Consider the following 14,085-nt stretch of genomic DNA (forward strand, 5'->3'; position numbering starts at 1 on the left):
GTGACTTCATCAAATGTCTCCCATTACAGATGGACTATTCTTAAGAATACATTCTGAAAAGCCAGTGGATGGTGAAAGATGCGCAACTGCAAAACGATAAGATTACAAGGGTGACTCTGTCCGCATCTTCTCCTCGGTGATCTTTTGGGAATTTTATGTGGTACGCCCGCGCGGGAGATATACCTCTCAATCTGCTGAGGCAAAGTTAACGTTAACCTAGAGTTAGAGGATACCAAAGCTGGCGGACACGACCTATTTGGCTCAAGGACGAGCAAGGTTCCTATCGGAGCTCACCAACGTGAGGTAATTCCTTGACAATAGAAAGGCAGATTCACAATGGGTTTTCTAAAGGATGTCAGCTGAAAGTAACAGGATTTTTGCACAGCTACAGTAGACTTGCTACTCATTAAAAGACGTTTCGAGTGACCTCGTATCCGCATCACCAAATTGTTCTTTTACATTTTCATGCTCTGGCTATTGCCGGAAAATTTACGGAGGGTGGTTCGTCAGTCACGTGTCCGACTTTCCAAATCACAATCTGGCTGTAAGCAATTCGTCGTCCAATGTGATCGCGCTGGGATCGCACCGCCAACTATGGCCTTCCCGGGGGGCTTCAGGGAGTATATGGCCGTTAAGCGGCGTAAGCTCGAGGTCCAAGGACAGGAGATTGCTGCAACAGGGTCTCAATCTTCTGTCCTAACTGGACTAACATTATACTTTAACGGTGAGTGTGCCTCGTTGATAACAAAATAGCAGCCATCTAAACATTAGGACGTTTTTCGTCCTACGCTACAGGATACACTGGATCCAGCGATCTGACAATGATTCAATTCAAAGAACTGGTAGTGTGCATACTGGACGGAAGACAGTGTGTGATGCTGCATTATTTACACATATGGTCAGGTTCTTGTTCATGGCGCATTGGTTCGTGATAAGCTTGAACCCGATGTCACACATATTATTGCAACACAGGTATGCGTCAGATTATCATGGGGTTGACATTCTATTTACTTATTATCATCTTATATAATTGGTAGATGACCGATCAAAAAATGAGAAATTTGCGGAAGCCTGTGGTGAAGCCAGAATGGCTTCTCGACAGCATCAAGCGTCAGAATCTCTTGCCATGGCTTACGTACCGCCTTTATACGGATATAGCTCCAAGCCAGCAGACTTTGGGTGGCTTCTTCAGTGGAGGGACAAGTCAGTCCAGGGATCAGCCGTCATCCACAAGTACACATGGAGGAGAGGATGAGCTGATTACATCAACAAAAGGCAGTTCGGAGAAGCAAAAAATGGGCACAGCGTCGGAGAAGCCGCAGATCGAACATGTAGATATTGGGGAAGAGGCTATAGCAGATGAAGGTGAAGGAGAAGTTGAAAGCGATGTGTCCGAATCAGAAGATGTGAGGACCCGACAGGGGGCAGATCCGGAGAGTGAGTGGGTAAAGGCAAACATTTGCACAGCCCCAGGATTTCTCCAGAAATTCTTCGCGTCTTCTCGATTGCATCACCTCAGTACATGGAAGGGGGAGCTTCGAGATTTCGTATATCGACAGGGACCACGTCGAAGGACGAATGCAACAGCACACTCAAAACGCGTCATCATACACGTTGATATGGACTGTTACTTTGCCTCAGTTGCCCTGAGAGACCGTCCGCATCTGCAATCTTTACCTGTCGTTGTCGCTCACTCGGTTGGACTCGCCGGGCGATCGACAGCTGACGTAGCCTCCTGTAATTATGTAGCGCGCTCACATGGTCTAAGAAACGGAATGTCTCTAGGGCGGGCTCGTGAAATCTGTAAAGACCTTCATGTGTTGCCCTATGAATTCGAAAAGTACGAAGCTTGCACGAAAGCGCTATACAATGTCTTACTCCGTCAAGGAGACGAGGTAGAAGCTGTATCTTGCGATGAAGCCTATGTGGATATTACCTCGCTCATCAAAGAAAGCGGGCAAGAAATTCAACTGGCTGAAAAGCTTCGCGGTGAGATTTTTGAGGTGACGGGAGGCTGTGCAGCAAGGTCAGCGATCACTGTGGGTTGTATCATCGGTACGTCTCTCACGCTGCCAACTTCTGGTACTTGTTAGCATAGGTATCGGTCCGAATAAGCTACTTGCAAGAATGGCTACAACACGTGCGAAGCCAAATGGCGTGTTCCAAGTAAAGCAAGAAGAAGCCCTTCAATTTATGGAAGGACAACTTGTGAGGGAGCTGCCAGGTGTGGGATGGGTTCTGGCGGACAAGGCTGCTAAGAGGAACATCAAAACTTGTAAAGACCTTGCTGTATTATCTCTCCCTCGACTTCAAGCCGACTTTGGGCCGAAGACCGGTTCAATGCTCTATAACGGTAAAGTCTGGACTATTACCACGACGGCTAGCTAAATCTAGCGCTTTTAATCGTTGACATCTCATTCAGCTTGCCGTGGCATCGATATGAGACCGCTTGAAAACAACCCAAGGCAAAGTGTGGGTGCTGAGGTGAATTGGGGCATCAGATTCACAACTCAAGACCAAGTCGAGCACTTTATCCGCGAATTGAGTCAGGAAATAAACAAGCGAATGAAATTGGCGTCAGTAGGTGGGAAATTGTTGACGGTAAAAGCGAAAAAGAAGAGATATAAGGGAGAACCGCAGAAATTTCTGGGCTGTGGGGATTGTGGTAAGTATATTAAGTCTTAATGTAACCAGAGTCGTTTAATGAGCTGGAACATGACAGATAACCTATCAAAGTCATGGAATGCGTCAAATTGCATTAATAGCTGGGAGACAATTTTTCGAGAAAGCTATCGTTTGCTCTGTGAACTACAGATTGAACCAACTGACATTCGCGGTGTTGGTATTCACGTATCAAAACTATGCAGCGATTCCCTTCCTTTCCCGGGTCATCCGGTACGTGAACAGTCTTTCTTAAACTTTGAGGGCGCCGCTACCGATGCCCAGGAGCGGAATAATCCCCCTCCGCCCAAATCGGATGACAACAGGAAAACTCTCGGCGAGCATAAAACCACGCTGTCTGAATACGGTATTAATCCGGAGGAGATTGACTTGGACGTTCTCAAAGAGCTGCCTGAGGAGATTCAAGCTGATCTTCTACCATACCTTAAGGCGCGAGAATCTCACGATCGTCCTTTACAAATCAATGCCAGGGCAGGATGTTCTTCCTCCACTTCAACCAGTAAGCCCAGTGAGGGTCAACCATATGACCCATCGTGTCTGCTGCCAACTGCTTCTCAAGTGGATCCAGAGGTGATGAAAGCTCTTCCTGATGAGATACGAAAAGATTTGGAAAAAGCTATAGGCATGAGACGCGGTGCGGCCGGAAGAAGTATATTTGGGATGCGTAATGCACCTAGGCGAGGAAAAATCCTTGGCAAGATTTCCCCAAGCAAAGGACAAGTGCAATTTCAATCTAGGCGTCAATCCATCACATGCAAGGCCACTCCTGTCCCACGTCCATCTCCCAGTCTTGGCGGGCAGTCAGATTTTGGATCTGTTCGCTGTATGCTGGAAGATTGGGTGAGCACTCGGTTGCCGCCCACAGATGATGATGTGAACGCCTTCTTACGCTACTTGGAAAGTCTTGTCGATGAGATGGAACTCGAAAGATTAGAAACCCTATTAAAGTGGTTTTTATGCAGAGTGGGGGTTGAAAATTCGGTAATCAACAGTAAAGGAAAAGGAAATGCCGAATGGTCCAAGGTAGCTGAGATGTTAACAACACATGTCAACGAAATGGTGAAGAAGAAGTATGGATGTCAGATCAAAGGACTGTGTGGGTTGCAGAGATAGATCTAAGTATAAGAATGTAATTATAATTGTAATATTTAAAATTGTTCATGCATATCGGCTGTCATTCACGTAAAACCGCCACTATTTTCTTTTTGGCGACCAAGCTGTATACCGGACTCGTCGTTGAAGCCAAGGCAGAGAGAAGGGAGGCACCAATGATGACTCCTGTGATATCCCATGGAAATGGAAAAGCGATAGGGACTTGGGTCATGATGGCACGCTGGGCGGCCATAGACCATCCAATTGCAGCACCTATCAACGTCTGGATAACTTTTGTCAGTTATCTTCCTTAGAGGCAAGGGTAAATGCGTTGTCACTCACTCCAAGGATTCCAGATGTGCAGGTGAGGACAAAGGCTTCATAAGTATATAATCGAAATATTCCCCATTTCGTAAGGCCCAGAGCGCGGATCACTCCGAGTTCCTTCCCCTGCTCTGTTATGTTCGTATACATGCACCCGTTGAGACTGAATAACGTAATAAGCATAACCAACAGCGTCGCAATATTAAATATGGTGCTTAAAAGTGCCCGCGAAGAACGAATGTCAGCGAGTTCTTTTGCAAGAGTCTTTAGAGTTACAGTGCTCGTTCGCACTATATTTGTCAATGCATCAGCCAAATTTCGAAGCTTCGAGTCGTAATTCGCGGCGTTAGTGTCTAGAGCAATATGTATGCTGCGAATTGGTACCTCCTCAACGGATGTAATTCGGCCGTTAGACAGATCGACCAGCGTCGGGAACGAAACAAGGGCGGTTGTCCGTCCAATGGCTGGGAATTTTGTCATGGATGCGTAGGGTGCGGAATCTAGGAATGCAAGTGGTTGAAGAATACTATATTCTACGACCCTATTGCCTCCACCGGTCACTGTCGTTTTCAGGAGAAAAGGATCGCTAAAATTCGTTCGGCCGCCATCGAGCGACTGAATTGCCAAGTCCTTGTGCAGTATTGTACTTATCGCTGCCGAGCGATGCCCTTTGGCCGTGTACATCTGCTCGGAGATCGACTTGTATTCCGTTAATAGAACAGGGTCCGCTTCATGCACAATCAAAAGAGCATTGTCTGGTTGTGGTATGTTGAGCCAATTGGGCGATACTGCCTCGACATCAATCTCGTAAGAAACTATTCGACCTAGATTCGCAACTTCAGTATCTTCCACGGTAGATACAAAGCTTCGTATTGGAGTCGATGTGACAGCCCAATCAATCACGAACGGCTTTGACTGATTCAGAAGGGTATCGACCTGAGCCACAATGTTCGACGGTATTCCACCGTCCGCACTGGTCGATAATCGCAGCTGACCACCTATCCGTATCATCTGACTGTAAGTTTGTCGATAATCAGTTTTGAGCCCATCATGTCCGACGAAACATAGGCATCACAATTACTTGAATTCCATGGCATGTAGCTCGACACCAAGATTGACAGACAAGAAGATGATAAAGGCGATCGAGAAAGAGAACATCGTCGCAGTTTTTCGATTCCGCATACGATGAGCAATCAGATTTTGTGCAACTAAAGAATGAATTGCAGCATTTTCAAAGAATGCAATCATCAGCATTAATGTAAGTAGCAACTTCTCAGCAAGGGGTTGGATGTTGAAGCTCAACATGACCAAGCCAAACAACATTCCGAGAAGCAACGCGATAAAGATGTTGAATAGCATCTCGAGATTGTTATCGATGAGAGCTTTCGGAACTAGATAATAAATGCAAAACCCGAGGCCTGCAAGCAATGCTCCAGTAAAAGCCAACGGGAAGACGTCTTTCAAGGACCCCGGCCCGCTACGTTCAATCGAAATGATCACCGGTTTCACTCTACTATGTCTTTTATCAAGGGAATCTCGAAGATTTCCTGAAAGGGCTTGTCGAATTGGAAGAATCGCTGCGATGATAGGAACTGCGATTCCTAAGACTGTGGCCAAAGCTATGGATGGAGGGCTTAGCCATGGAGCGATTTGAACGGTAGCAATCTTCTCCAAAAATCGCTTTCCTAATCCAAACAACAGTTGAGCGAGCATCAGGCCGATTGCCCAAGCGGGAACGGAGTACGTCGCTGCTTGGACCTGACGGGATTAGTGAGCAACGAGATATACACCTTCTCGGATGATGCAAGCTGTGGTCCACTAACCAGGAGCATTTCAATAATACCCTTTCGAGTTTGTCCGACCATTCTCAAAATCCCCAGCTCAAACGTTCTTGTTTCAACCGAAACCATCAACAGGTTGTATATCAAGAAACAAGATAATCCAACAAACAATGCCACCACAATTGACGAGATTAGAGATAGGAACTGAGAAAACTTGCTGACGCCTTCCAGAGAGTCTAGTGTGTCAAGGCTAGCTTCTAAAAGATTAATTCCAAGCCGATATTTAATATTTGACGCCCATTTGATCATTTCGTTGGCCACTCTGCCAAAGTTGCTATCAAGATAACACCGATGTCGTGGTTGATCACAGGCAAATACGATTGAGCCCGCTTCTCCGTACTGTGCACCGTTTTTCGACGCTTCTGTCAATGCTTGTCGGAAGGAGCTTGGATACCGAGGATGATAGTAAGGTGCCACGCTCTCTAATATCGTCCCATATTCGAGAACAGCTATAAATTCAGTCCTCACCCATTGCGGAAACTTATTCGTTTCAGTTTCGTCAAAGACAGCAGCCACTTTCAATGGTATATTCACTATTGTGGCGTCGGCAAACGTCGGGTCAGTTATCGAAGCTGCCTTAGTTTGTTTATAGACGGAGTCAAACACGCTACTGTCGTAGCTCATTATAACCCAGTCACCCTCTGATACCCTCAGAGAATTTGCAAGGAGTGCGCCGAGGTATACTGAATCCTTAGGAACTGGCCCTAGTTTCCACGCTCTTCCTATTCCAAACCGTTGTTCGCGTTCAGAATCGATGATCCAAGTGCTCACAGAAACCGAACCCGAACACATCCTCGTAACGCAGTTATTGGGATCGGCATTGCAACTGTTTTGAGTGCTTTGTTTAGTTGCTGCCACAGCGGGACTATCTAATGGTTGCAGGGGTGGGCCCACGTAGGTGAAACCATTCTCGGTCGGGTTCTGGGAGTTCCATTCTTGGCAATTTTTTGCCTTGTAGAAAGACAGGTGTTGATCAGTGACCCGCGGTGTATGATACGACAGTGTGCTCTTGTCAGTCAGCAATGTTCGTGCAAGAGTGTAGTTGAGCCGGGTGTATCCGGAACCCCATCGAGTCCAAGTTGTCAAGTCTGTTTCTCCCGCTGTTCGTTCGGCAATAGTTAAAAACACGACGGGCATGATTGTCATGACGCTCATAAGCACCGCTGTAGCAAAGACTACGAGACAAACAGACGTGCACCCTATACAAAATTGCGATTTCTGACGAGAGGTTTCGCGTATTGAGTAACGCCATATGTTCACGGCACTCGAGCCGGCGGCGAGGAGTGATCGACCTCGAGGATGACTAGGTGGGAGTTGACGAGGAGTGGATACATTCCCAATAACAGCAGATTTGATAATGAGAGAGCCCGCTCTCGTTCCATTGCTTGATTTTGATGTAGCAGTCTCCTCGCCGGTTGATTTAGTAACAGGTGGCATCTCGTTTGTCAGTTTGGCGATTGGCAGAATAGAACCCTTTGATTGGTCGAATGAATCTACTGGATAGACCGTATTGCAGTTCTTGGGTAGTCTGGAAAATGATCGATGGGTAACCGCGCTTGGATTTCGAACAGGTACGAAGTTAGCGGAGAGTGCACGTCGGACCTCCAGATGACCGTCACTACCGTCGTAGGCCGAAGACCGATAGTCAGAGCCTGTAGTCGACGATTGACTGCGTCCTTGTGATGTTATTTCTCCCTGTACTGAAGAGCGTACACTGCCAAGTTGAGAGGAGTTGACGATGGTAGAGTTGCCGGACGCCGCAACACTGGTTCTCGACTCTTCTTGGTTCTTGGTTGCCGACGCGGTACTGCTACGATTACTACGGTCGCCTTCCGAAGCCGTAGCAGGTTCTAGTGACGAAGTACGGTATATTGTGCCAAAGTTTCTTGCGGTTGCTTGCTGCTGATTATGAGATTGACTCCTTTCTTCAGATAATGGCGACTGAAACATTCCTGGGCAAACAATCACAAGGTTGCTTGCAGCGAGGATGTAGCAGGTGTCATTAGTGTATCTGTCCGGGGAGGATTCATCAAAGAAGATATTCAACAGTGATACTCGTTGGTCTGCCTTACCGAATGGGGCTTAGGTACGCGTATGGGATCGCGTCAAGAACCCGCAGCAGTTACTCGAAGCCCAAAACTCGTTCTTGGTTCTATACCATTATCCCTATCAGTTTGTCCAGGCTTAAGCAGGCAGAGTTCCTTGCTATCCTACCATGTTAGAACAGCCAACCTTAGAATTTCAAATGGCCTGCAATTATGGTACTGGTAGTGATCGGCGATATCACCGTTATGTTTCTACCACAAGACGTGGACATGTCACTGCCATCATTCATTACACAAATCTTCACTTGTTTATATGGCGGCGAGTTGCAATGGAGACAATTAATGGAGGATGTCTATGGTTTGTCACGAGCATACGTCCATTAACATAAAAGGGCGACCCTGCCTTGTGTGGCTGGTAGCGTGGGACGCCATGTGTTGTATGCATGTCATGGCTATATTTTATAGTCTACCTAGATACATCCCTCCGGTATACTCTTGTCAATGCAACTTACAATAGCATAGCCCTAAACTGAGTAGCTGTTGGCGGTGTGCTGTCGAAGATAGAATGCAGAGCCTTTCTCAAATCTGGACAGGAGTGGAGGCCGGTTAAACGAAAACCTAAATAAAACAGCTCAATATTTAACTTGCAAGTTTACGCACCAGCTGGAATCTTTGTTCCCTGCTTATCCAGTAATCTCAGACCCTCAATGTGGCTCGTGTCAAATTCGCCATCTTTTGCCACTCGACCTACCAGCATTTCGATAAAAACTCGGGCCAATCCCCTCACATCCTCACCGAGCACATCAAGTGAATCTTCCCCCTCTCCCCCCACATGTCTCGCCATTCCCAGGTCTACCAGCTTGGCAATTGAGCCATCAACATGGACATTTGACGGTCGGACGTCGCCGTGTCTTATGCCTCGGGCATGAAGATAGATTAAAGCGCTAGCCAGCTGTCGCGTCCATTGCAGCGCAGTTTCAAGTGTCGGCCGTCCAAAGGTGTCCATATATGTACGTAGTCGATGCCCAAATAGTTCCATGACAATAGCCAACGCTGGCGGTGTCCCACCTGGAGGTACATCGAACGATGAAAAATACCGAACAATATGCGGATGCGACAGATGGGGAGCGGTTTCTGATTCAAACGAATACTGGAGAATGGGATCAAAGTCGTCTTTGGGTAAAAACTTAATTGCATACTACAAAAGGGTTCAGTTAGCTGACCAGGTTCCACCATTGTTCAGATTGTGGCGACGCACCTGCCTCCCAGACATCTTATTTGTTGCTTCGTAGACTTCTGTAAAGGCGCCTGCTCCTAAAAATCTCCCCAACTGATATTCGGCCAAGAGTTGTTGGGGCATTGGAAAGCTGCATGGGACCTTGTCGAATTGTGCCTCAGCCGGAAGTGCTGTGAGAGTGCTCATAGGTTGCACTGCCTGGCACAGAGAGGTTCTGGCTAACGACCGCCCACAATAACGTGGTGCTATCGTACATCCATATTGCAAGGCCGCACAAATAATCTGTCTAGGTCTTACTTTCAAAAGCATGCTCATCGCTGACTAGGTCAAGTCAAAAGACGTTGACACGTCGGCATTACGATCCTGGTATGGTGGCTTAGGCGCATGATTGCGTAAGATCTCTTCATCGGTACTTCGAGTTATCCCCATTTTCAGCTCTGTGGAATATTTATTGCTTATCGCTGGCGAAAAGACCGCTTAACATTTCACGTTTAACACACTTTTTATTCATTGCACTAAATTGAGGTCAAAAAAGTTCGACCGAACTCTCTCAGGTCGCGTGCACAGTAACAAATAGCCATAGGGAAGGCTGGCAGTGATTTGAAGTCGAGGCTACGAAGGTGATCACCGGTAAGCTATGGGCAACTCTCCGCGAGAAACGGTGGTGCCCATTTTTTGGACGTTGACGCAAGCTTTGACGTGATTCCGTCAGGGTAGCCTCGGCGTGCATTCGTCGTAAGGAGGGGTAGTCTTTGAAAAGCTCCAGAAGGATCACACGTTGTCCTAGCTTTTTCGGCCCTTGTGCTCCACTGACGTCTTTCCAGTGCGAGGTGTCCGAGGTACCTTATCAACCACCTCGATGCCCATGGTACGAGCTTTAAGCTTCATATTCACGTCGTCCGTAACCAAAACAACGGGACTCGCAGTTCCATCCTTTTGATTGTCCTTGTGATATTGACAGCACTTCAAGATCACATCATCGTTGTTCTTTCTTCTCTCATCTGCTGTGCTCCGAGTTGCCCAGTTTTCTGTGCGAACTCTAAGATCAAAAAGGAAATTCCCTTGACTAGTTTGCAACTTTAGCCAAGGCTTCCGTCGCCGACCACCGGTAGAACTCGTGCCATCTCCAAATTCCTCTTCCAAGTACTGGACAGCATGTAGAGCTTGGAGTCCCTTTTCATCATCGCTGATTTTCAATCCGTCAAGCTCCGTAACCACTGCGTCCAGCCACAGTGACGGTTATTAGCACTATACTCAGTAGCCACTGGTAGACATGGTCTACTTACCGACTAACGGGATGCTCACTATCCAGTCACCGGACTCAATAACGTGTTTTACTTCTTGCAAACGATGCAGGAATATATTTGTGTCAAACACAATGACTGTCTCTCCGGGGACGACTCTGACAGAAGTCGTTCTCTTGTCACGCAGTTGAGTAGGTGCCATCGTGCGCTGTTGTGAAGTGAGCGTGCCATGAAGCTTTTGACGAAGCGCCTGCAACAAGGAATAGGCATCAGAATGTGCATATTACTCTCCAGATGGGTAGGCCACGATATGCAGACCTTTAGATGCTGCACTGTGTGATCAACTTCCACGGCGTCCGATTCTACGCCATTTTGCGTCTCGAAAGGATACGGTTCATAGTCAACCTCCTCCTCCTCCTCCTCTTCCTGGACATTGTCGTCCGACTAAAGCAGTGCCCTTGAGCGACATGAATTCAGAAAATGTTTCAGCAAACTATCAAACCTTTGCTAATTCTGGGGCCACCGATTCGACCATATCAAGTGTCTGTTTTCTGTAGGAGAAGCTCTTCTGTTCTGGGTCATAGTAGAACACCGGAACTTTCTGGAAAATAAAACTTAGGATAAGTACAAACCGCACTTGAATATATATATGTATGTGATTCAATATCACCTCAGCAAGAATTCGGGCCAACACAAGGATCCGAAGTGAGCGCACACTGGCGTGCTGCTGGCCTGCTTGTTGGAACTGAACGTTTCCCGCGACATCAACGTGCTCAGCAACAAAGCGGTCTATTTCGACCGCGCCTTGGGTCATAACAGCGTCAAACCCCGGTATCTTGTTATGGCTCTCCTTGAATGGTAGCGATCCTCGCAACTCCCTATGCAAATATGAGGAAGCAGCACTAGTGGTGAACAGTTCCAAATACTGACCAGTCCTCTGGCAAAAGCCGAGAGCTTATTATCTCTGATACGGATAACGGGTTCCTGACTTCTTCGTTCAAGGCCCTTGCAAGACTATTGCAGAGAATCGCCATAGAGGACCAGAATCTGCTATACTTCTGCTCAAGCGAAAAAGAACAATTAGCCAAAGTTATCGGGGCAAGCGTGTGCTGGCGACTCACCTGTACAGTGATGTACGGTACCCATACCGATGCTGTGTTGATCAACCAAAGGATTGTCACCTCAATGTATAGGAGACCTGCTGTCACGGGAACTTCTTGACGGAGCTCCGCATTGTCATATTCAGTGTGCAGGGCATTAATTTCCTCCTTCACAGCCACATCCAGAATATGAATGCTTGTTGAAATTAAATTCTCTCGGATTTGGTCCAGACCCCCGTCTTTTTCCATCGCAGGATTGATCTTGGAGAGGTACGACATTGAAGCATTTACGGCCGCAAGTCGAAACCACACACTGAAGTTTTCGTCTGAAGGTATACGCAACATTGATGATACGTTGTTCAAATGTGCCGCAAACATAGCGAAATATTCAGTGAACCGCTCCGTGCTAGCGCATCATCAGCATATTATCGCAGAGTTCCATAGCGTGTCTACAACATGCAAGTAACATACCTTATCTTACTATAAAAGATCTCGTGTAATCTCACAAAGAGGTTGAGCATAATCGCAATCGGCTTTCTGTCCCCGGAGATACAAATGTTATCTGAAGTCTTGCGTGACCTGGAGAGAGTTTTCACGCTATTCACAGCGGCAGTAGGCCGACCGTCCGCGATTTCGATACATTTCCGGTTGGATTCAAATAAAAATGTCAGGGAATCGCGCGCGTTTGCAAATGGGGACCTCACAGTCAGACTGCGAAGGTAGTAATGAAGCGCTTCTAGGTGACGCTCCTCATACATTGACGTAATCGCAAGTTGGTTGTAGTAAAGGCCTTTCGAGAGCTGGTGTCAGAAGTTCGTAATGAAATCTGAATACGAGTAGGCCTTACCATTATGGGGACACAGAAGTGCGGCTTCCTTATAGAGTCTCTTCGTGACAGACCAGTCCTTATCACTTTGTACTGCAGAGGGTTTCTCATACAGATACAAGGTGTTGTAGCGTGCTAAGTCTGCAAGACAATTCAAGCTGCGGTGCCAAATTGGCGAGGACGATTCTGTCTTTGTCCGGTGACGCTTCAATCTACCAATCAAGAGTCTGTAAAGCACTTGCGCCCCAACAATAAAATCGATCCAAGCGGCATGGACAGGCGGGCTTAATTTTCCGCTCTCGGCTGTAACATTGGCACGTAAGCTCTCTATACAGCTATACACGCTGTTTCGCCATAGCCGTGTCTCCAAATCGTATTTGATTCCAAGGTTATAATCACTGCCAATGATGTCAGCGTACAGCTTACCCAGACTTGGAATTGAGGAACAGAAGAGACGGTGTGAGCTTCGTGGTGCGACGCGCAGACACTTCGAGTTGGCGACATACCTCAGCCGAGTTGCTGTCCGCTTACGGATACTTTCTGTCTGATAATCAGACCGGGTAACCATCACGGACTTTTTTTCGTTGGCGAGAGTTTCTTCAATTTTGCATATTGACTTGTACATCTGTTTGAGTTGATCAAAGAAATATGGGGCTTCATCCTAATATCAACGAGAATGGTGGCAATCGTGTCAAGGAATGTTACGGAATACCACTTTACCAGCGGCGACTTACCCGTAACTGAAGCCTCTCTAGTTCCTGCACCACGCTAACTTGCGGGTCTTCTGACCGGCGACCGGGCCGACGCGGGCCCAACGCTCCTTGGTTCGCTTTCCCATTCTCGCCCTTTTTAGAGAATAGCTCAAAAGAATGCGGCGAGGCCACACCAGATTCCACATTCCGATGATCGAGCGGGCGATCACGCTCAGAGCGCTTAAGCACGCTACGCCGGGTTGTGTCCTCTTCAGGTCGGGAACCATTACCGTTACGACTGATCTTGCTCTCGGTGACACCTTCGATAGGTCGGTTGAGCTTCGTTACCGTGCTTCGAGGATCATACAGGTGTGGATTCGCAGGATGGTTGCGCCGGAACACATCTTCTTCGTGGTCGGTGGTCGAATGTCGGCCCTTCCTGTCCCTTGCTCGACCATGCCTGCTGGCAACGTGATCCTGCGAGGAAGGCAACTTCTTGGACGACTGCGTATGGCTTCGTTTGAAAGTCTGAGAGTTACGATCCACGATAAGATCGGAGTACATTCCTCCGCCTACAGCACCGCGGCCGCGCACTTTACGTATAGATGTCGCAACTGTCTTTATCTCTTCTTCTGCGGCCTTATCGGCATTTGTCAGGTCTGGAGCGCAGTCAGACTCATCCTCACTCTCGGATAGACTATTGTCGGACGAGGATTCTTCAGAAAAGATGCAGCTTTCGCTGTGTTACAAAGCACCCATATCAGCTCTAGTCCATATCAATAGGTTTTGAGTAGGCCATCACCTGTCTTCTTCTCGGTCAACCGAATCTGGTGCTTCGTCGTCCGACTGGGCATCCTCCGAGCTGTCCTTTGCGCAAGACGACTGTTTTTGGCGAAGATATCCGCGAGTGTGAGGTGAAACTGAACCGTTCTGGCTCAATGCCGTTAAATTAGATAAACTCTTGATTCCGATACGTGAGTTGCCCGAAATTACTTTTGACAT

The 14,085-nt window shown here is 47.4% G+C and overlaps 3 protein-coding genes across 3 annotated transcripts; 1 reads left to right on the forward strand and 2 right to left on the reverse strand.

Annotated features, from left to right (window-relative positions):
• The first annotated feature begins 563 nt into the window (after positions 1-563).
• SPPG_08437 (uncharacterized protein) lies at positions 564-3,854 on the forward strand. The gene is made up of 7 exons (XM_016756592.1): positions 564-724; positions 796-842; positions 904-972; positions 1,038-2,026; positions 2,094-2,353; positions 2,423-2,665; positions 2,723-3,854. Exons 1-7 carry the CDS (start codon positions 595-597, stop codon positions 3,793-3,795), a joined length of 2,811 nt encoding a protein of 936 aa, XP_016604325.1. The 5' UTR covers positions 564-594; the 3' UTR covers positions 3,796-3,854.
• Positions 3,766-9,344, reverse strand: SPPG_08438 (serine/threonine protein kinase; the record flags this gene model as incomplete). Its single annotated transcript, XM_016756593.1, has 8 exons — positions 3,766-4,057; positions 4,117-5,113; positions 5,180-5,856; positions 5,922-8,020; positions 8,098-8,144; positions 8,497-8,569; positions 8,645-9,182; positions 9,243-9,344. The coding sequence occupies 8 exons, from the start codon at positions 9,342-9,344 to the stop codon at positions 3,857-3,859; spliced, it is 4,734 nt and encodes a 1,577-aa protein (XP_016604326.1). The 3' UTR covers positions 3,766-3,856.
• A 660-nt stretch (positions 9,345-10,004) lies between these two features.
• On the reverse strand, positions 10,005-14,085 carry SPPG_08439 (uncharacterized protein; the record flags this gene model as incomplete). The annotated part of the gene is made up of 12 exons (XM_016756594.1): positions 10,005-10,438; positions 10,508-10,715; positions 10,784-10,909; positions 10,968-11,066; positions 11,136-11,343; positions 11,396-11,523; positions 11,587-11,971; positions 12,037-12,355; positions 12,413-12,822; positions 12,898-13,052; positions 13,126-13,822; positions 13,886-14,085. 12 exons carry the CDS (start codon positions 14,083-14,085, stop codon positions 10,005-10,007), a joined length of 3,369 nt encoding a protein of 1,122 aa, XP_016604327.1.

This window comes from Spizellomyces punctatus (genome assembly GCF_000182565.1).
Source record: "Spizellomyces punctatus DAOM BR117 chromosome Unknown supercont1.21, whole genome shotgun sequence".
Taxonomy (NCBI): domain Eukaryota; kingdom Fungi; phylum Chytridiomycota; class Chytridiomycetes; order Spizellomycetales; family Spizellomycetaceae; genus Spizellomyces; species Spizellomyces punctatus.